The 23438-nt window shown below is 32.5% G+C and overlaps 5 protein-coding genes and 1 non-coding gene across 9 annotated transcripts; 3 read left to right on the top strand and 3 right to left on the bottom strand.

The window, feature by feature from the left end:
• Positions 1-427: 427 nt before the first annotated feature.
• LOC140039993 (uncharacterized) lies at positions 428-5448 on the bottom strand. Of its 3 annotated transcripts, none has more exons than XM_072085597.1 (6): positions 5349-5448; positions 3184-3433; positions 1995-2131; positions 1738-1812; positions 1510-1580; positions 428-1109 (listed from the first exon to the last, which is right to left on the bottom strand). In XM_072085597.1, exons 2-6 carry the CDS (start codon positions 3345-3347, stop codon positions 1053-1055), a joined length of 504 nt encoding a protein of 167 aa, XP_071941698.1. In that variant the 5' UTR covers positions 3348-3433; positions 5349-5448; the 3' UTR covers positions 428-1052. The 3 variants fall into 3 exon arrangements, with proteins under 3 accessions (XP_071941698.1, XP_071941697.1, XP_071941696.1); XM_072085596.1 differs by having other exon boundaries at positions 3184-3473; positions 5349-5434; XM_072085595.1 differs by lacking the exon at positions 5349-5448 and having other exon boundaries at positions 3184-4073.
• Positions 3949-7662, top strand: LOC140039992 (protein KTI12 homolog). Its single transcript, XM_072085594.1, has 9 exons — positions 3949-4186; positions 4460-4511; positions 4862-4914; positions 5693-5748; positions 5839-5918; positions 6202-6361; positions 6766-6828; positions 6939-7007; positions 7245-7662. The coding sequence occupies exons 1-9, from the start codon at positions 4036-4038 to the stop codon at positions 7386-7388; spliced, it is 828 nt and encodes a 275-aa protein (XP_071941695.1). The 5' UTR covers positions 3949-4035; the 3' UTR covers positions 7389-7662.
• Trnak-cuu (transfer RNA lysine (anticodon CUU)) lies at positions 5488-5560 on the top strand. The gene has a single exon. It is a non-coding gene; the product is annotated as a tRNA-Lys (tRNA).
• Positions 7663-7823: 161 nt separating the features above from the next.
• On the bottom strand, positions 7824-16513 carry LOC140039991 (U4/U6 small nuclear ribonucleoprotein Prp3-like). Of its 2 annotated transcripts, XR_011842682.1 has the most exons (15): positions 16440-16513; positions 15815-15975; positions 15307-15425; positions 14772-14963; positions 14219-14376; positions 13898-13988; positions 13418-13606; positions 12795-12896; positions 12501-12648; positions 11906-12049; positions 11543-11642; positions 11181-11413; positions 10919-10993; positions 9114-9768; positions 7824-8401 (listed from the first exon to the last, which is right to left on the bottom strand). XR_011842682.1 is itself a non-coding variant. In XM_072085593.1 (14 exons), exons 2-14 carry the CDS (start codon positions 15960-15962, stop codon positions 9548-9550), a joined length of 1920 nt encoding a protein of 639 aa, XP_071941694.1. In that variant the 5' UTR covers positions 15963-15975; positions 16440-16513; the 3' UTR covers positions 7824-9547. The 2 variants fall into 2 exon arrangements, 1 of the variants encoding a protein (XP_071941694.1); XM_072085593.1 differs by having other exon boundaries at positions 7824-9768.
• A 666-nt stretch (positions 16514-17179) lies between these two features.
• LOC140039995 (uncharacterized) lies at positions 17180-18429 on the top strand. The gene is made up of 3 exons (XM_072085600.1): positions 17180-17283; positions 17813-18007; positions 18184-18429. The coding sequence occupies exons 2-3, from the start codon at positions 17853-17855 to the stop codon at positions 18374-18376; spliced, it is 348 nt and encodes a 115-aa protein (XP_071941701.1). The 5' UTR covers positions 17180-17283; positions 17813-17852; the 3' UTR covers positions 18377-18429.
• Positions 18430-18640: 211 nt separating this feature from the next.
• On the bottom strand, positions 18641-22545 carry LOC140039994 (isochorismatase domain-containing protein 1-like). Its single transcript, XM_072085598.1, has 5 exons — positions 22380-22545; positions 21993-22040; positions 21638-21793; positions 20457-20573; positions 18641-20015 (listed from the first exon to the last, which is right to left on the bottom strand). The coding sequence occupies exons 1-5, from the start codon at positions 22515-22517 to the stop codon at positions 19881-19883; spliced, it is 594 nt and encodes a 197-aa protein (XP_071941699.1). The 5' UTR covers positions 22518-22545; the 3' UTR covers positions 18641-19880.
• Between the last annotated feature and the right edge of the window lie 893 nt (positions 22546-23438).

The raw sequence follows: 23438 nt of genomic DNA on the forward strand, positions 1-23438 counted from the left end.
ACAATTGACCATAAATGTTTTTTCATGTAATTATTTTGGTAATCATTGTCTTTCATTGAAAATGCTATATCTTTCCTTTCCTATGACCTTTCCAATTCATGCAAACATCCTCCTATAAAGTTGCCATTATATCTGATCAACCAATGCACCCCTCACATTTTTGTAATTGTTATTTTAGGTCAATCGGACTCAATTTGCATAGCAATACAAAATTCCTTTATTGTCCAAACAAAATGAAAACATTTTCTGTACTCATGATCGACTGCCATTTAAACAAGATTGCTTTAAATACAACCTCTGATTCCAATCAGACAGAACGAGTACTAAGTTACAGCAGATGCAGGTTTCTGGTTATGAAGAATTCACTCATTCACAAAAATTAACCTTGGACATAAACCCACCTCTCTTGAATAAAAAAAAAGACTACTTGTAGCTTTTAGTGGATTTTAATATACAAACATTACCATCACATGTACACAATGAGTTGCCCAATTAGTGGAAAGCAAATTACAAAACATAATACATTACATTACAAAATACAGTGTGCCTTTATTGTATACTTATACTCTGATCATACCAGAATACAATGCAAGTAATTTTAATTTCTTTGCACCTGTCATTTCACTGGAAATCTACATTTTTACACAATGTTCACATTTCTGAGTTGCTTGCCAAACTATTTTGTCACTTTATTATATAACCTTTGTAAATGAAATTGTATTTTATTTAACCTTATACAAAGTACATTCAAGATACTGGTCATCATATTTGCTCTTTTGTTGAAAAAAACATGTACACTTTTACCTATACAGATATTCGTATTAATATTATGTTTTACCAGAAACACTTCAGTGGCTAAAACTTTGTGAGTTACTTAATAAATATTTGAATGTGCAAAATGAATGAATATTCATGTGGTATCATTGAAAGATCGAACACACAGAACATTACAAGTAACAAGTTATCTTTATAAGATTTCATGTATGACAAGTTAATATTTACAAGGTGAACTATTAAATACTGCCCTCTATCAGTTTATTAAATTCTCATTTTTATTTCATCCCAGATGAGCCATAGCCTCCACTTCCACGCACCGTTTCATCCAGCTCCTGCAAAAGGAAAACATGTTTGCTTAGTATAGCACGTTAGAGCAATACTTATATGTCATCGTCATATCTACAAATTGGCCTATTTATATTGGAGTAAATATGCACCATCTTAAAAAGACATGAAAATGGTGATATGACAATGATGACATTTACAATATCGAATTATTATATTGAAAGTGACAGTGAAAAAATTACTCGCTCAAATAAAGAACTTTCCTCTTAATGGGGGTGTCCCAACAGAGGGGTTATACTGCAATTGTACTATCATTATATTGTATATGTTGAAAAATAATGATCATGTTAATTTAATGACAGTTCACCTTTAGTGACAGTAACAAATAAATGGGTATTTCTTGTTGAACAAGTGTTTTTTCTATTTTCTTTTCTCAACTCAACTCACCGTACATTCTTCAAGTTCTGGCATATATATTCTTTCACAAATAAGCTGGGCAATTCTTGTCCCTTTGGTTACTAGAAAATAATAAAAATAAAATACAATCATAATATTGTTTTCTTTCTAAATGTAATGGAAGTGTGCAGATTAAAGTATATTGTTATATTTTCTTTTTCTCTATACTCAAGTTTTGTTATGAAATGAAAGTAGTTTTACAAAAGTGTGTACTGTTACCTTGGTAATCAACATCTGAAAAATTGAACAAAATAACACCAATTTCTCCCCTGTAATCTTGATCTATAACACCAGCTAAAATATTTAAAAAAAAAATTATTATTTAAAAAGGTATTCATTTGCTGACAAGGTTGAGTATAATATGGAGCATCGAGCTAAATAAATGAAATGGATTTGTATTTGCAAGGTAAGCTACATTTGTAGTAGTGTACAGTTTTTTTTAAAAAGTACTACTAAATTACAATAAATTAACATACCACCAACATCAATGAAATGTTTATTTGCTAATCCAGACCGAGGAGCTACTCTTCCGTAGCAATTTTCTGGTAGCGCAACTTTAATTCCGGTGTCAACCTTGTTTTTTCCTTTAGCTGGTATAACAATGTCAACGGCACTGTGAAAACAAAAAGATTATGCAATATGAAATTTTATATATTACGGTATATAAAAATATTCATTACACTTAAAAAAAGATAGTATTCAAATGTAAATTAAAACTACAATAAATATTTATTATTATTTTTAATAGATTAGGCATAAATTATTATTAATGAATATATAAAATAATGTTTATGTAATATAAAAATCTTAATCTTTTTTTTTTCTCGGACTGTTATGTCATAAATTCATCATTTAAAAAATAAATACAAAATAGGGCCTAGGACTAATTTATGTCGCGGTTCGATTTTGTCTGCTACAGTATATTAGAATTGGTTGGTGGCATGCGTTGGAATGTAAACTTAATTTGCATACCATGATTCTCTTCCATTATAAGTTGTTTGTTTCCGTCAGTAAGACATTTTATTTTTAGAAAGTTATTATGTATTAAGTCTAAGGAGTATTTAATTCTATATATCAATGTTACGATGATTCTGTGAACATGTTATACCATTATATTAAATCGTCGATTATAATGGTTGGAAGGTGCTTATGATGTACATGTACAAGTTAACATAGTTATTCGATTCAGGTATATTTAACGTTGATTTTAGTGTTAACTGTTAATAATATTATGTAATGAGATTGGTTTACCATATAGTGTTGGTTAATGTTTAAGTTCATTACAAAACAAGTGTGAAACGTTATATCAATGTTCTAATATCTATTAACTGTATTTCCAGTTCTTGTAAGAATAACATAGGTAAATATATGCACATACGGAAGGAGATCAATAATAAAGTTTTCTGTGGCAACAACCAACACAGTGTTTCTGAATAATTTCTGCGTCGGTTATCCTTCAAAGAGGCGGGCCTCATACACTTACTGTTTGGTTGAAGCTAACCTATAGGCTAGGCCCTAATCAATGACAATAATATCGGATCATCCTCAAATCGAATCACGACATTTTTTTTAATGAAACATGTAACCATATAGGCCAAATACATAGTTCATAGGATGTATACAACAGGTCTGCTGGTGGTAGTCATTCTCCCTATATGTACGTACCTGTAAAGATCAAATCCTGCCGCTTTTGCTGACCCTCGTGTTGGGGCATGAGCACCGTCTCTACATTTCAAAAACTTCAAAACAATTCTTTCTTTTGAAGCCGAATCTCCAGCAGCCGCACTATCATCAACATGTAGTCGTTTCATTGGGGAATTTGGAGCCATTTCTAACTTTCGGGATAGGATAATTATTTGCTTTCTTTCAACTTTCTTGACACTGTCAAATTGATGAAGTCCCCTCAATAATTGAGCTGGTGGCAAAAAGAACGAATTTGGCGCGAATTTATTGACCTGTACCGGAAGCAACGACAAGAATTTGCGTAAGGTCAAGAACATGTCTACAAAAAAGTCTACATAAATTGTCTACAAACACGATTTTCACAAATACTTTAACTTCTAAATAATACATAACTTAATCCTGGTAGTATTTAACAACACCAGAATGGGCTCCAACCAGCTCCAAGGCGAAGAATATAAGCGTCGCTTCATTCAGGAGTTAATTCACAGAATTTCCGATGAAATAAAAATAAAAGCGAGCGCCCTCTGGAATTTTGTACAGATATGGATTAATTGTAGAAAAGGCCAATTGGAAATGTATTGAAAAATATATTAATCCAATCATAAATAAATTTAAACGTCATCATTTGTATTAAATTCTAATTAAAATAACAGAATAGTGTACAACTTTGAGTATTAACATTATACACGCTGTCATAATAACAATAGGTAATCTTAGACAACTTTGGCGTTCCATAGGCTTACATGACGTCACCATATCGCTAGGTACTTCCCCTTTTACACTTTTGATTTTGAAGTGTGACAAGTTGCATGTTGTAAACAGTTAGTATACAAAATGCCTTTGATAATTCTATGTGGTTATCCCAGCAGTGGGAAAACTAAACGATCAGAAGCTGTCAAAGTATACTTTGAAGAAAAACACTGCAAACGGGTAACAGTCATAAGTGATCATTCAATTGGGGTAAAACGAGACCTAGTTTATAGCGGTGAGTGTCAGAAAATTGATGAAAGGCTTTTGTTTTTAAACATTACATTTAAAACACTAACACTAACAGTACTTTTAATAACAGAATTTCAAAAATAATGTGATGTAAAAATGTCAACAGTGTTATATAGCCTACTGCAGTAACATTTTAACATTATATGAAATTAATTTATATGAAATTAAAATTATAGAATATCAATTTGGCTTAATTAATTACAGAATTATAGACAATCTGTACTGCATGGCTTATTAATTACTCTACATTTATTTACAGATTCAAAAGAAGAAAAGGATACACGCGGGTCACTTAAATCTGGAGTGCAAAGGTAAGACTGGCTAAAGGAGAGTTATTCTAGATAATAAAGTTCAATTCAAATTTATTGTAAAATACATAAGAAGTAATTGAATTGGATTCATATATAATATGTAAAAACATTAAATAAAAAGTATGAATTATGATTTAGTTTAGTTTTTATAATACTTTATCATTTAAAAAGTTTGATAAATTATAATAAAAATAAGTACACCAAGTAAAATAATAATTACTGTATTATTACACAATACAAATATTTTGACACCAAAATTCAAATCTACATTAAAATATACAGTATTTAACACTTAATACATTTACCAATAGATAATTTTTTAGTTACATTAACATTTATTTTATTTTCAGAGCCATTTCAAAAGATGATGTTGTAATTGTTGATTCATTAAATTATATAAAAGGTATGGAACAAAAAAGATTATGAATTTAATTTTTAAATTCAACATAATAAGGCCTACTTCATCATATTCATATATACATTCGTTACATTTTTTTTTTTTTCCATTTTAAAAAAGCAGTTTGTACACTTTTTTTTCGATTTCAAGAAAAATATATTGTATCTGGGAATTACTTTTTTTCACGTCAAAAAAATAAGTGTTATTGTTCATTATTACATTTCGAAAATTAGTCAAATTTTTAGGCCAGGCCTCCAATGTCTCCCTGACCTCCAAGCTGACCTGCTAGCTGAAGAAGACTCGGCCAGTCCGTCCCCACACAACCTCAAAATGGCCTACCTAGCTAGGCCTAGCTTTAACTATGCTAGCGCCTTTCTCTAGACAAATATTATGTTAAGGCCTACTCGTCGTATGTATATAAAACATCAAAACTATAATACCTAAGTTAAAAACGCATAGGCCTAGCTAGGCCAAACACAACGTAACGTTTTTTGACGTACGACGATGGCTGAATTTTATTACTGCCGCGGCTTGTGATACGTCGATCATAACCAATAAACTTGCAAGGTGACTCAACAAGCCCGGTTAGCTCAGTCGGTAGAGCATGAGACTCTTAATCTCAGGGTCGTGGGTTCGAGCCCCACATTGGGCGCACTTTTTTTCCTTTACAAAAGAGAATGTTTTTTTTAGTCTGAATAATTTATTTTGTTTAAAGTGTATCTATCGTTAAATTTATGTTTTATTTTTACTTTTAACAAATATATTAGATTTTTTTTAATTTCAGGTTTTCGATACGAGTTATTTTGTGTCGCAAAGTCTTCTCAAACTCCTCATTGTATTGTAAGTTTGTATTAATATTGGTAATGAATAATCCAATCTAGTGTGTGTATAAACTTAATCTTTAGAAATTTCTATAAATTATATTTGTAGATTCATTGTGAAGTCAACGCACAAACAGCTAAAGAATGGAATGCGATAAGACCAGAAAATGAGCAGTATAGCAATGAAATGTATGGAGATTTTCACATATGCATATTATGCTATTTATTTTAATACCAAATCCAACTAGTAAAAAGCAGTTTTCTATTCTTTATTACCAGTTAAAACAAACTGTTTAAATATATTGTCCTAGAAAATTAGTTTTTTTAGTTTGAAAAAAAACTTTTAAGTGAATGGGTTTTTGGTTAAATTTAACTCTTATTTGTATTTTTATAAGCAAAATAATTTTTTTGGGCAAAATTGAATAATTTTATTCAAACTGTAAAATGTAATACAATTTTGTTTTCTGTTTAGCTTTGATGCTTTAGTAATGAGATTTGAAACACCAGATTCGAGGAACCGTTGGGACTCGCCATTATTCACAATATCACCAGACGATGACCTGCCGGGTCAACAAATTTATGATGCAGTGTTCTTAAGAAAAGCTCCTCCACCAAACATGTCCACAGTATCTGTAAGTTGTTAGTTGGTTTTAATACGCAATGAATAGCAGAGGGTTAATATAGATAATTTTTTTGTTTTTTTAGAGAAAATCAGATATCAATGATAATATTAAACAAACTTTTATAGATATTGGTAATAAATTTAAGATTGTATACATTATAATTATAAATCAAAACTCCTTTCAAATAAGAATATCATTATTTACTAATAATGGTAATTTGGAAACAATACAGATAATGTTAGACATAGCCACTGATAAACTTTATTCGTTAAAAATGGAATATCTTTTTGAAAATTGTCTTCCACGATACATAATACATTTAAAATACTTATAAGACATTCTTGTTTACACAAGCAATTCCATTTTTATTATTACAGGACATTGTCAATTAATAATGTTATTTTCATTTACAGCAACCACTGTCATCAACAAGCTTTTTGCACGAGTTGGACAAAATAACACAAGACATTGTAATGGTACGTGCAGTAGTCCGTTTGCAGGGCTGCCAGCGATGGGCCCCCAGCGATGGGCCCCCAGTTATTTATTAGTTAACTGTTTAATCTAGGGATTCAATTTTATATTACAGGCCTTGTTGAATGCACAGAAAACAAGTTTTCCTGGCGATGAAATCAGCTTACCAAAAGCTGCAGACAAAATATCCTTTTAACATACATAATACGTAACAAGTAGGCCTGTTTATAAATACAGATTAATACAATTATGGAAAAGAAGTTCTGAGTTTGTACAGAAATGTCTTTTAGTTTTGTGAGGTCTGTGAATCAGTCATATATTCCCGAATTACAGTCAAACCGATGTTAAAGTATGAATTTCCTTTAAATAGGCATGTGCCTATTATATTTCAAATTGTTTTTCCTTACATGAATTCATTTACATTAAGTTATTACGACACGTGACAGCATCTGAACTAAGAAGATGGCGTCAGCAGTTTATTTCTTACACAAAGCAACATCCAGTTGAAGATACAGGTGTCATACCAAATATGTTTGTACAGTATCTAAACAACAGTCTAGTATGAACTTAAGGGCCATGCTTAAAATAGACCGGCAGATATCAGGGAGCGTTTAGGTCCAGGTCACAACCTTGGATTCTGTTATCACAGACATGAGCATTTGACCCTTATTAGGGAGTACCGTAAAGAGCTGAATGACAATTAGGGTGTAGGAATGCGAAATTAAGTAATCAGTCAAATTAAAATAGACCGGCAGATATCAGGGAGCGTTTAGGTCCAGGTCACAACCTTGGATTCTGTTATCACAGACATGAGCATTTGACCCTTATTAGGGAGTACCGTAAAGAGCTGAATGACAATTAGGGTGTAGGAATGCGAAATTAAGTAATCAGTCAAATGAAGTAACCATGTGACGATATGTATCTAAAAAACATGACTAGTGGTTTATTTTTAGTAGATTCTACCACAGAAATGTATGTAAGGCATACTAACACAAACATAGATTCTGACAATATTTATTAAAATCATTATGTTACAGTATGTTTTGTCCTTTCTGTGTTCTTAAATAAGTCAAACAAAAAAACACAGCTACAGTAAATGATTATGCTGATTCCTATACTTAACAATGAGAACAGGTTTGCTAACTATTAGAACCATGTAGAATTAAGTTTAGTATACAGTACCGCTGCTGTAAATGGTTCCATGGTTACTTCATAAAACAGGGCCCATGAAGTAAGGACATTTCATGACTTATGTTAAACTGAAATTGATTATCTCAACCAAGTGTGTCCTCAGGACCACCCCAATCATTGGATTGGCTATTGTTCTTCACTTAAATTACTACTGTAAGCAAGCCACACAAATTGAATGTTAAGATGTATAGCATATACATTGAGAGAACATACAGTACTCATACATTTTGGAAGTTCTAAATATTATACTATAAGTTAAACCAGATAACAAAGAGTATTGAATTAGAAAGATCATTATATGACCAAGAGGCTGTTATGCTTGATTACATTCTTGAATACATTACCTTAATGACGTCTCTAGCCGGTTGCTGGCGGCCAGCATGTACTCTATAAAACACAACAGAATACAGCAAATTTGGTGTGTCTATACAAAGTATGGCTCAAGTTGAACTTTTATAATGAAATTAAACTTTTCGCATAATTTGCAAATATAACAAATGTTGGAAAATGAATTTGACCAAATTTAGAGGAAATTGTAACAAGTCAACAGAATACTGCCAGACAGTGTGTATCTCATTAAAAATAATTTTGAAAATCACCCTTTCAAATAAACCAGAAAAGAGAGAGATTTCACCAGCAAGATTTACCAGAATAAATTAATTCCTAAATTGGAACAGGAAAGTAAACAGAGAAATAGTCACAATATCAATCGTTTTTATAATTTTATAAAAGTTCAACTTTTTAACTGATTGTATTTAAAATAAAATATCCTAAATACTATTGTAATTTATGTACAAACAAAAATATTTTTAAAAAGACAGAGATAATGAATCTATTGTATAGACTTGCCTCAAATCTCTAGTTAATGTCGGTGTTTCGATTTTTGTATTTTAATAGTATTATATGTATGAAATGCCATATGTGCCAAATGTTTCATCTATTTACCAATATTAAGTTGAAACACCGCCTACAACCTACATTACTTATTGTATTACAGTCATTGATAAAAGGTAATACTGTCTTTAGCATGCCTCAAGACAGCATTATAGAAACCACTATACCAGTATACAACAATACAGTATAAACTAAAAATACATACTTTATTTTGAGTGAATGACAGATACTGGTGGTGATGGGTGCTCACCTTGTGTCAATCATATTTACACACCTGTACTCATTGCATGGCAACCGTACGGACACCTGTGACAAAAAGAAAAAGACTCCAACCCATATCAAATTACATTGGAAAGGCCTTTTACAATGTATTCCATGCTTCAATGAACATATGTGGTGTTACTATAATTAAAATAATATCATTTATTTTACTATAAATGCAATGCAAAAAACAAACTGCACGTTTATAAAATAGATTATTAATGGAAAGTTATAAAAAAAAAACAAGAACTTTACAACCAGATACAAAAAAATAATCTCTCCTTACCATTAATTCTTTAAAAATACCTGCTGGAATCATACTATAGATAGCGTTATGCTTGAAAAAGAAAAACATGACAAATAAAATTGTCTTATCAATTACAGATCTTGAGAAGTCTCAATAAGCGCTTCATTATGCGCCAAGTCCCAGTAATGCTCCACGCTATGTTTCTTGAACACTTCACGCGCCATCGACTCGGTAGGACATTGTTTAAACTTGATGTCTCCAAAATTTCGCTCTGGCGTTGTTCCTTCCCACACCAGCACACATCTATTCACTTTTGCATGGTCCTCCTCATCTGAATCATCTTCTTGGACATCTAAAAATAGAAAAAAATTTGATTTACGGTTCTTTTCTATTTCACATCCAACATCAACTATGAATGAATGACATATAGTATTATGCTTAGTGGTGATATTTTAGACACGGGATTTGAATTCCGAGCCCTGGGTAACAAGCATGTCAACCACAAAGCCCTGGGTAACAAGCATGTCAACCTCAAAGCCCTGGGTAACAAGCATGTCAACCACAAAGCCCTGGGTAACAAGCATGTCAACCACAAAGCCCTGGGTAACAAGCATGTCAACCACAAAGCCCTGGGTAACAAGCATGTCAACCACAAAGCCCTGGGTAACAAGCATGTCAACCACAAAGCCCTGGGTAACAAGCATGTCAACCACAAAGCCCTGGGTAACAAGCATGTCAACCACAAAGCCCTGGGTAACAAGCATGTCAACCACAAAGCCCTGGGTAACAAGCATGTCAACCACAAAGCCCTGGGTAACAAGCATGTCAACCACAAAGCCCTGGGTAACAAGCATGTCAACCACAAAGCCCTGGATAACAAGCATGTCAACCACAAAGCCCTGGGTAACAAGCATGTCAACCACAAAGCCCTGGGTAACAAGCATGTCAACCATTCCGAGCCCTGGGTAACAAGCATGTCAACCACAAAGCCTGGGTAACAAGCATGTCAACCACAAAGCCTGGGTAACAAGCATGTCAACCACAAAGCCCTGGGTAACAAGCATGTCAACCACAAAGCCCTGGGTAACAAGCATGTCAACCACAAAGCCCTGGGTAACAAGCATGTCAACCACAAAGCCCTGGGTAACAAGCATGTCAACCACAAAGCCCTGGGTAACAAGCATGTCAACCACAAAGCCCTGGGTAACAAGCATGTCAACCACAAAGCCCTGGGTAACAAGCATGTCAACCACAAAGCCCTGGGTAACAAGCATGTCAACCACAAAGCCCTGGGTAACAAGCATGTCAACCATTCCGAGCCCTGGGTAACAAGCATGTCAGCCACCAAATTTTAGAAACAGCACATGTTAAAATGAATGTACAAATTACATTACTAGATAAGGTAAGAGTTTAACAAAATATTTAGTCATTACTTAGATTTAACTATACTTAAATCTAAGTACCAATTTAATATTTTTTTTAAAACCTGTTTATTTACTTACGTTTTCTTCGCTTATCTTGATCCCACTTAATACGATGCATCATTAATCTTTTGAATTTCTTCTGTTGTTTTGGACCTAAATTAAGCACAAAATATTCCTTTTGAAAACAAGTATATTAATTGATGTACAAAACAGTTTTATTACACCGATTTCTTTACTGTGAATAATAAACAGTGTTTACTGTATTTAGAAGACAAATTTAGTTTATACTAATATCAGAATCTTTGGCTAAAATTCAGATGCAAAAAAAAAGACAACTAACCTCCTTCAACTACGACAACATTAGCCTCTTTAAACAAGATCACTAAACCTGTCATCAACAACTGTTTACAATTAGCTTCAACTTTGAACTTGTGTGATGGACCGCTGAGGTCACGCACTCTATATACTGCCACATTAACAGCTTCCGCGGTATCCTCTCGGATTTTGTTCAATTTCTTTTCGCGTTTCTGCTCGTCAGTCAACTTCCGCGCAGCATTTGCTTCTTCATGCAACCTATAAGAAAAAAAAAAAAATTATTATGAAATAGTTACTACAAATTATGAGAGGTAAAAATGTCTATGAATGGCAAATGATTCCAAAACTTTGTAAAACCATTAAAAATAATCAAATCTGAGATTGCACCTCTGACGCTTGGCCATCTGAGCTCTGACGTGAGCTTCAACCTTCGTGGGATCCTGTACAGCATCATTACCCAGTACTCTCATCAAGTTTGCCATTCGCACTGAAAACAACAACAAAAAACACATTTAAATCATTTATTTAAGGTTACAAATTTTGCATCAAATGTATCGCATGGGAGAGATAAGCTCATTGACAATGTATCTAGTGTGAAATGAAACAAATTCATGCACAATCAATCGTGTATATATATATATCAATCTTTAGTCAAAAATAAAATATTTCTATATCCAACAGACCCCTCTCTATATACAACTCACAAGGCACTGTAGAAGTTTAAAGTCAAACTAATTTGAGTAGCCATACCTTTAGGTTCAGGTGGTGGCTCTAGGCCTAACCTAACTTTCTCTTGTTTTTCCAAGTCAGCTTCTCTCCTTGACTGTCTACGCATTTTTTTTCTTTCTTTCTTTGTCAAGAAAATGGGTACTTCAACTGCTTTGTCTTTATCACCTGCAAATAAACATAAACAAGTTATTTATATATAGATTAAAATTGAATAAACAGATCAGGTCTCTGGAGAGGGGCGTCCTAGCCTGTTGCGATTTCAATTGTTGTACATGCACATAAAATACAAGTTTTTTTGTTTGTTTGTTTTATTAGTTGACTAATTGAATGTACAGTAATCACATGGAAACAAACGGACAACTAAAACTAGATCCAAATAATTATAAATTATGTATTATATACACTCATCTTTGCCATCAAGCCAGTGTAAGAATCAACTTGAATCCTAACACTCATCTTTACCATCAAGCCAGTGTAAGAATCAACTTGAATCCTAACACTCATCTTTACCATCAAGCTAGTGTAAGAATCAACTTGAATCCTAACACTCATCTTTGCCATCAAGCCAGTGTAAGAATCAACTTGAATCCTAAATTTACTACTAAGTAATGCTTACTTGGTGGTTTAAGTTGAATTGGATGTTCAACAAGATGTGTAACGCCAACTATATACTCGTTCTTATCCTTGCCATCCAAACCAGCGTACGAATCAACTTTCAATATCACAGAATCCCACCACTCAACATCTGGTATCTCATTTTCCCTCTGGATCAAAAAAATGTGATATAAATAACATAAAAAAATGTTGCTCTACAAATGATATACAGCAGAACCTTTACACCTTTGGCACTGTAGATTCATGTTTCAATGTCCCCTTAGTAGGAGAGTCCCCTTAATAGGATTGTACTTACAAATGTTTTCTTGGGTTGAATGAGTGCCAACCGTGCAGCTGAGGATATTCCAGTCTTCTTTGCTGCTTGAGCAATCTCACTTTGAAGCTTCTCTAGCTGGGCCTACAAGAACAATATAAAAACAAATGAATAAAAGGATTGTTAGGGATGCATGATAACCCCTCTCATTACTATGCTCTGTGTGTGGTAATATTCAATCCAAAAAAAAATAAAAAGTGCACATTATTATGTATAATTATATACAGAGACAAATAATGTAATGTCATTATTGCACTTAAAATAGTAGAAATAGGAAGTATTTAGGAACCAATAAAATAAATCACCATGTAAAATGTTGTCATCCAAATTAATTAAACTAGATTTTGGTTTGATTGATTTTGTTAATAAACAACATTTATAATTAAAAACATTAATAAATAATATATACAGTCAACTCTCTCAATACCACCTTTGGCTGGCCAAATATGTCTGGTTTTCTGGAAAATCTGGTATTCGGATTGTGTTTTCTTTGGTTAAAATTAATGTGAGAAAAGTCTGGTTTTGGGAGAGTTTCTGGTTTTCAGAGAGTTAGAGTTGACTGTACATATATTTTTATTTATAACAAAGACGGGATCATTCATTACCTTGGCTCTGACTCTTTGTGCCACCATCTGATATTTGCCTTTTTCGTGGAACTTAAATCCACGTCTGGGTCTTACTGCAGGTTGTAAGGTAACACGCTGATCAAAGAACTTGTGAGTATCATCCAACTGAATATCTGGCTTATCTTGTACTGCTTTGAACTCTTCCCTTTTCTTCGCTCTGATATTAGCCTTACAAATAATATTTGAATGTTATGATCCAATAATTCTTAAAAGACATTACAAAATGCATAGAGGAACCGAATACATTAACATTTTTATAATACTGTACAAGACAATTATGTATTACTTGCGAAACAAAATCAAATCTTCACATTTTTTGTGTTTTCTGTATTACTCAAGAACTGATTTTAACTAATACTGTAGTAGATTAATATTTGATGATCATTGAATGGCTCTTAGGTAATGGTCTTAAATTACTGCTAAAGTTAACAATGGTTTGATAATTTTGATTTTTATTACCTTTAACGTTGGCATTCTCTGAGTGAGTTGAATAGTGTTACCACTTGCATCAATGGTTCTACCTTGATCATCCAAAATTAATGGCGTTGGCCTAATGAGATAAGTCACAATGATAAAGAAATTAACTATATTAATGTTGCATTATATATATTATATCATTTTTAAAATGTCAACTTAATGTCACTGGCTACCAAGTGTCTCTATGTAAGACAGTTACCTGAACCAGTACCCATAGTTATAATCTGCATTGTGTAATGGATATGTATGTAAATAAATACATTAGGTATCTACTTGTTTATTGAATAAAATGTTGTTACAAACTTTGACAGATGCTTTCCGAGACCAGAGCTAGCCATTTGTGCTTGGATTCTAGCCTGGATTTCAGCAGCTCTCTTGGCCTTATCTAGGGCTTCTTTAGCTAGTAGTTGGCTCTGACTTTCTGGCATCAGGGTGGGTATTGCTGGCTTTCGCATCATGCTCTGAAAATAATGAAATATTGATGGTTTAATCTAATAATATTAAGTTAAAAGGGCAGTCAAAACCATTTAGATAATTGGAACTTGTTCCTCATTTATCTGCCACCCTCATATATGTTGTTTTTATAAATTTTTTTCATTTTATGTATTTTGGAGAAAATAAATATATTATTACTAAAATGTAGATTTATTGAGGACCAAGACTGTAGGCTCCAAAATAATGTTTTTCTCAAAACAAACCAACTGCACTCCGATAAGCCTTCGTTTATGAAGAGCTTCTTGTGAACGGTATAACTCTATTCAAACTATCAGTATCACCTTCATACAAAAATGATTAATAGTTTAAATAAAATATCTTAATACAATGTATGTTCTTAAAACTGTTGGTATATACTAACAAGTGCGTCTATCTGTTCTTTCCTTGCTGTGATTTGTTTGCGTGCTTGCACCATCATTTCTTTAATTTGTGCAGAGGTCAGTTGTCCAGGACTCGGAGTAGGCTCAGGTAGAGGGGCGTCTAAATCATCTGAGAAATGAGACGGTATTTTAGACTTCTTTGGTTTAGCAACTTCTTCACCTGAATCATCTTCCTGCAAAAAAATGTCAACATAAACTGATTTTTTAAATAATGTTTTGAAATATAAATGAAGTAGCTAATTTTACAGTAAAATAGAGAAATAACACCAACTTCCAGAAGTATAATTTTTTTTTTTTAATATTTAGAATTAACCTTCTGTTTTTCATAAATATTCAAAATTAATTAACTTTATAAAGTAGTAGTAACTTTGTAATACTGTTTAATAAATTAATCTGCAATTATCTTTTTATAGACAGGTGAATTAGGGCAATTTGTTTTCATGTGAAAACTCTACGACTACGACAGCTGTATGATACATCATTACAGTCACCCCCTCAAAAACAGAAATAATATACCTTGAATGTTCTTTTACGTGGTTTGCTCGACTTTCTTGATGACTCAACTTCTCGGATCGTCTCAAACAGCAGTGACACAAACTTTGGCGCAGATTTTTCAAGTAATGGCTGAAGCATTTCTGAAATGACAAAAATACTTGACCACTTAAATGAGAATAATACTTGACCACTTAAATGAGAAAATACTTGACCACACAATTTCTTACCAAAATCAGATTTATATCTTTTATTCAATTTACAAATAATAATTGATGCAGGGTGCATCATAAAATCTAAATGGTACGTCATATCATTGAACAATGGTGTGTCAATGTCTGTCACTTTACCACCCACCATATCATGAACATGGTCACAATGCGTCAAAATGAGTGCGTCAGGGTAACCTAAAGGTAAGTCCATTTTTTATGCAGGAGTGCAGTGATCATGTTATTCATAAGGTATGATACACATTGGACAAATGACGCACCTCTCCCGGGGATAATAGTGCGTCATACGTTGAATTAATTACCTATGGTTTTGGACTCATCTAGGCCCTTTGACACACAGTTAAATGCAGCCATAACCACAGTCGGCTCTGGAAACCCTAGAACACGTTTTACAGTTTTTTCCACCCATGGCTTGATGTCGTCCAACTCACGGCGGGATAATGATGACATTTTCAAAGATTTTCTATTAAAAAAATAAACTGAAAGTTATTTATTTACTAAAATCATTCAAAATTAAGGTAAGGTAAAAGTAAAATAAAAATGCTATTAATCTGAAAATCTTTTTAGTTTAGTTTTAGGGCTAAATCTTGCTATTTCATTCAACAACAAGTAACTGTAGGAATTACATAGATAATAGGTATTAAACATACACGGCTCACTAGAGCCTAGACGAATGCGGAAGGGCTAGGCCTATTTAGGTTGATGCGAGTAGGCCGTGTCTGAACTAGAGAGTATGCCTAAAAAGCCTAGCCACTCCTGCAGCTAGCTGCTTTCCACCTCTGTCTGTTGGTGGTGGGCCTACGTAAAATATTCAATATCCTAGATTACGATGACCTAGGCCTATATAATATAAACCTAATATATCACAAGTAATTAAATTATACTCTATATCAAAGATAATCACAGAACAATATTATTTGATCATACATTTTCACTCAATCTTTGAAGAATTTTATTTAAAAAAACGCTAGGTCGTCGACGATCGACGCGACAAGGCAAAAACTGCCGTGTAGTAATATCGTATCCAATAGAAGTTCACTATCCCTTTATTATTACTTTCTTAACTGGATGCGATCTTTAGGAATTAATGAGTTGGATTGTTTGTGTGTTAAATTTACTTGCTGACGCGTTTCGTTTTCGTAAAACACGTTCTAGAGAGAATAAATGTTGTTCTCTTTATCTCTCAACACTTGACAATTCACATTAAAATTAGAGATAAGGGACTGATTACACAAGAAAATTATAATATCTCTATGATATAGTATGTAGATACTTTATTTGGATGCTGGTAATAACGCATTGCAAATGTGAGAAAACTGTTCCCTACTCATATAATATTTTAGCAATAATAATGCATACATATACAGAGCTGACACATTTTTGCTCAAGAACCATCTTCCTGTTTATTTACTTCCTTTTTCATACTTTTTTTCTGCTGACTTGGCCAATTTTATTTTATTTAAAAAATTAATATAATTTGTTTTTTTGTGCTTTGTTTTATTTTGTTTATCTTTATAAATTCTATTTATTTTAATTTAATTTGTATTGTTACATGTTTATATCTCGTCATATTGTATTTTTATGAGGGTCATGATCAGCTTCGGGTGGCCGAACCACCCTCGTAAAATATTGTTGAAAAAAAACAAGAGAAGGTAGAAATAACGCGTCACCGTAAAACTGAGAGTTGGCTCAATGAACGCAAATCAAACGGTGAAACCAGGCAAAAATTAACCGACGGGAGAAGTGATATTTCCCTTCCGACGAGTTCAAAGTACGGTAAAAATTCATGATAATTGAAATATTCTTTCTACAACATTCACGTAATTATTTATTACATCATAAACCAGGCCCGTGCGTTCCTAATTATGTATTTATTTAATCAAACAGTGTCTTCTTCTTATCTAAGCCTAGCCTATAGTATAGGCTAGTAGGCTGACCTGCTGAGTGAGGTCAGAATGGAAGAGGAGTGAGATGTGTTGGCGCGCGGGGGAGTTGAGAAAGGGCCTAGGCCTAGCTAATAAAAATAGAATACCGCTATACTACAGTAGTATTATTAACAATAGGAAACTAAAGTGTATATATTAGTATTACTTCCTGTGGCATAAAAAAATGATATAAAAAAGTATGGCATTAATTAACTTTAATTTAAATAATATTCATTCATTGAAAAAAAGAATGTGACTCTAATCTATGTCTTTATGTTAATATTGTACTGTGTAATTTGATAATACAAAATTCATAAAAATACTGTAGTAATTATTATATATATTATATTAAATTATTATATTTCCTCTATCTAGATTTTTCCCAAAGAAGAAGCTACTGAAAGAGGACTTCATTATGTCGGCAATGTTAGGAAAAGCTGTGGTGTCAAATAAACTAAATCAAATCACGAAAGGCCTCGGATTGGACGACAAAGAAGAGGAAGAAAATCAACCTTCAGCAGCCGATTTGAAAAAAATAAAAAAAGAAGAATTACAGAAAGAAGAAGAAAAGTAATTATGGAAACTTATTATAAAATTTGTAAAAATATTATATATAAATTTTTAAAATTCTATTACTACCCATAACCACAAAAACCAAACAAAACATGTATTAATTTAAAACATGTATTAATAGTATAATTTAAATTTGTACAATGGAGAGTTCTTTTGTTTATTTTGTTTTAAAGGAAGAAAAGAGAAGAAATTCAAGCAAAACGTCGAGCTGAAAGGGCTGGAAAACGAGATGAAATACGAGAAAAATATGGATTAAAAGGAAAAGAATCAGAAACAAGTGTGAAAACCGCTAATGATACAAATGCACCAACAAAGAAAACTCAAGTAGAAGATAAAAAGTCATCTGATAAATGTTATATTATGTGATATTATTGTAAATAACATTATGTAATAATGTAAATAACATTATGTGATAATGTTATATTATGTGAAGTTAGGTGAATCTAAGGAAATGACTGAAGTTGGTAGAATACATTACAATAATGTTGTATAATGTAGATGAAAAAATAGCAAAATTGAATTTACATCATTCCAACTTTGGTTAGATACTTATGTATACATACTGATACTGGTTCATGGGGTTAGCTTTAAGGTTAGTCTATTTGTGTGCATTACTTGTTCATTTTCCCAGATAAATCAGAAGTGCCTTGTGATTCAAAGTTTATTAATAAAAAGACGTCCTATGCAAATGAGCTGTCAATTCAAATACAAAATCAGAAAAGCCTCTATAATATATATAAGATATATCTAGTTTTCTAATTATTATATTCTACTAGTTTGGTATCTTCTAAAAATATCACTAAAATACTGTAATTGTTTTATAAGTCCTGGGTTTGAAAGGGATTTCACTAACTATCCAAAAATACATAGAAACAGTAAATCAATTTGTCAAATTTGGTCAACATTATTTATTTTGGAATTATTAATAAATTGTTTTTGGAGGTATTTTAATTTATAGTTAGATAGGCATATTTACAGTATGCTGTAAAGAATAAGGTGTATTTACTAACAATCAGAATTGTTTAGGATATTTTGTTGGGATATTTTCAAATGGTTGCAATGTTAAGTGCTGGATGTAATAGACTTTGTATTACTTTATTGTTGAGTAAATACAGTAGTAATGTAACTACTGTACTAGTTTTACAGATAATTTCTCATGATGCAAGCGGCTTTCACCCACCAAATATACTAACTAAATCTACATGTTTAAGCACATACTTAGTGCTATGGCTTAAGCTGCTTGATTAACTTGATTTGTGTTATTTTTAATAAAATGTACATAAATAATTATATTTTATACCAATGAGGGATTTTATAGGTTATTTTTAAAGGTTAATTAAAACGAAATGCCAAAAAAATATTATATGCAAATATATGGAAGAATTGGTATATAATGTATCTGAGTACTTCTATTTCTTTTATTTACATTTTATTTAATTTATTCATTTTACATCAATATAAACTTGAGTTACAATTACACACATGATTAAAGTCTCAAATTAAAAACTACTTTTAGGCCAATGCTGACAGAATCTTCACACCGCACATTTGCAAAAATCAAATAAAAATAGTATATGTAGGGAGTTCTTGACTTCCTGATATTGCATGCTTGAGACCTTAATATTCCCATTTACATGTGCAGAAAATTCTGAATATTCGAGATTTGTCAACAAATCAATAGTGAGGAGACCCATAGGAGCGTTATAGAATCTACTAACATGTTTACATTAGTTTGCTCTCACTCTCTGGTTGTATAATACCTCTATAGTGATACTTTTAAAGGTCTCATACTGCAGGATGCTCAATTCTCTTATTTTCTCATTTTAGCAAACAAATTCCAAGTAAAAATGTTCATCCATTTTTCATTTTATTACAATCCTGATGTTGGAGCACTAACTTTGATCACTCCTTGTATCTCTTTGAAATGAGCATGATTCTTATCACCCACAAGCTGCAACAAGACTGATTCACTAGTGGTTACAATTGCACCAGCCTGTCTTAACCTCTGTAAGGAATAACAGTAGTACAATTTAAATTATTTTTATGTTATTGACTCATCGTACAGAATTGTCATATTAGAACACATAAAATACAAATAAAACACTAACAAAATAACATGGAACATTTGTTTGCTATGATGCTAATTGAAAGATAACCTTGAATACAAAAGTATGCTATGTTTGACATCAAACTGTTTGTAATGTGATTCCGTAAAAGATGATAACTGAAATCAAAAATACTTTATATTTCTGTACTGAAAACCTTACTTTACCAGGGTTTAATCACCATGCAAACCTTCATGAATTGTATAAAGCTCTGTCTACACTATCAAACTTATTTGTCACAAAAAGTGTGATAAACCCAAATATTGTAGTGATATGCCCAAATATGGTAGTGATATGACATCATGTCCATATATGGGCACATCATATTTGTTTTTATTTACCTCATAGGCAAACTGTCTATCCATCATGCTACGTGATGAGCAGGCATCAGCTACTACATGTACATCGTAGTCTTTACCTAGCAAGTCTAATGCAGTCTGTTGAATGCATACATGCGTCTGAAACAACAAACATACAGCGACTATATATCTATTTAGATTTAATTTTTATAACAGGGAAGAGTGAACTGTTTTATAACTTTGTATTTCTTTCTCTAGCTTGATTTTGGCACATAAAAGTTAAAGACACCTTCCCTATGTTTTTTAGATCTATTTTAAGATCACAAATATATTTAATGTAAAAATAATACTATATGGTCCTATTGTGATAACTTTTTTCGTCTTTAAATGGGTAAAAATGTTAAAAATAAGTCGATTCTAATAATTACAGCGACCCGCTATAAATCCCAAAATGCATTGCGCACGAATTGATATTTCTGGTTTTTTTTCTGTAATTCACCTACTTTTCAATCGATCGTGAGGCCAAAACAAATGGAAGACTCCTAACTTTTCAGCAAAAATATCGGGTTTTCCCCAATTTTTATCAACGGAGTCTGGCAAAAATAGAAAGACAATTAATGCAGCAACTATACAACGTCAGGCTAGGTATATAGCTAGCGTACGATGTTCGTACGTTGCCGATGTTTACCAGCTAAGCCTACAAAACTAAGCCTAGCTAGGCTAGGCCTAAAGACCGTCCACAAGAGGTCAGTCGCCGCGAGCTACTTAGGTAGTGCATTGTTTCTCACTTTTTATCATAATTTACCATAAAACGTACATTTAAGACAAAGAATGACCTGGTTTAATGTTTTTAAAGTAATAAATATGTATTATTTTTACAAAACGTCACAAATTGTAGGGAAGGTGTCTTTAATAATTATGCGGATTTTCTGACTCAAACATTATAAATTATATGAATATATAATAAATGTCACGCTATTTTAAGGCAGTTTGCCTATTCATCAAATTCGTCACAATTTTGATTTTATACACGATTAAACATTTTTACACAATTTAAAAGATTTATAATATGATCATAATAATATAATTTTTACAATTACTGTATATTGTATTCTAAAAATTATTTGTAAAAAGTTCAATATTTTGCAAAATGCACAGAAAACCCAGGAAAATGTTGACAAAGTTTAACAAACTGAAGAGACGAGAAGCAGATGAATATTTACCTCAATTCCAAACAAGACAATTGACTTGATATTGCGGCGTGTTTCAAGTTCTCTCTGCACCTCTGGAATAAGCATGGAGAAGACAGTCTTTGGGTAAACATCAACAGCTGACGTGACATCAAGATCCTCTACAGTTTTTCCTAAGCCATTAGGATACTAACAAATAAACAGTACTTATCAACAAGGAACCATGTCAAAAATAGTCTACTCCAGTGTAACTACATTTTTTAACTTAAGTAAATAATGCAAATTAGCAAGCTTTTTTAATAATCATACACACTCTTTATTGTCGCAGTGACTGTAAAGTGTATTTTATAATATATAAATTTGAAAACATAATTTGAGATTATCTCACCTGCTCTGTAACAAACAGTGGAATGCTGAGAATTTTACTTGCACAAACCTAAAATTAATATACAGTAAACAATTATGTGCCTCGGGCCCATACATTCATGTCATGATATATAAATAAGGGCTTTATTTAGGCCTATTCTAGCTTTTCTTACTTACTTTTTAGTAGGCCTAGCTAGGCCCTCTATCTATATTTAGGCTAGTTGTAGGCCTACTACTACTACTAGAGAGGCTAGTAGTAGTAGTAGGCCTCCTGGGCCTAGTAGTAGGCCTAGGTAGGCTAGCTAGATAGTAGTAGGCCTACTAGTAGGCTACTACCTATTAGAGGCTAGTAGGCCCTCTAGTAGCCCTAGCTTTGTATTCTAGAACAGACAGATCCGAACAGACTTACCATTCTTTGTGCCACTTCTAGAATTTCAGCAAAAAATTTAATATGAGGTTTGAATTTTTCTTGCATATCACACAAGAAAAAAGCTGTGCTATCTGTCGACAAGTTTCGGCCCAACGTTCTTCTTGAAGTCGCCGCCATTGTTTCAATTCTCTTTCTTTTTTTAACCCTGGATGGATTGCTGAGTCTCAATGTCGTGTATTCGTAAACAAGTTTCACGATGTATAACGCGTTGCAATTTGACGCAACCCCACCCCCAGGAGCCAGACACTCCCCGCAGACACTACTAATATTTTATAAGAATCCTTCGTAATAAAAAAAAATGTATAGATTTGCAGATATTGATATTCATGGTTTGGTTGTGAGAAACGGAGAAAAACTGTAGGAAGACTTCATAATTAACAACAATTTAATTCTAAATATTAGGCCCATGAATGATTATTCTGATACAGTAGGCCTATACTAAGTACAATACCATTGAACAAGGCCATAAACATGGCTGCAGTCGCGTGCACCATGGATAAATTTCTCCAGTGCGTGCACACATTTGAGTTAGTGTTTACCGACCGAACAACCGACAGACCGACCGACCGTCCAACCGACCGACATAGTGAGTTGCGTTTGCACGCAACTAAAAAACAAGATTAGATTGAATAACTCTACATGGTAATTTCATAGTTTTTGTATACTTCCCTAAATATATATATACTGTATTTTCATTTTTACCAACAAATTCAAAATGTTTGTCAACCGCATTCCGAAATGTCGAGAATTTAAGGTGTGTGAAGAAAGTCACACTAATGAATGTGTTTACACATACAAATGTAAACAGCCGTGTAATACAATAACCTTAATTTTAGAATGATTAATGAACATTCTATGATGTACTGCAATGAATGTCAACAACAGGTGGTTGTTCTGTAGTAGTCGTTATATGCTATATAGACTGTAGTAGAGGTACATACTTTTCGCATTTTTCCAACAAAAAGTAAGTATTTTCCAAATTTGTATACGGAATCATTTGATAGATTACAGGATCATAAGGTCATCAATACAGAACGT

Source organism: Antedon mediterranea, chromosome 2, assembly GCF_964355755.1.
Source record: "Antedon mediterranea chromosome 2, ecAntMedi1.1, whole genome shotgun sequence".
Taxonomy (NCBI): domain Eukaryota; kingdom Metazoa; phylum Echinodermata; class Crinoidea; order Comatulida; family Antedonidae; genus Antedon; species Antedon mediterranea.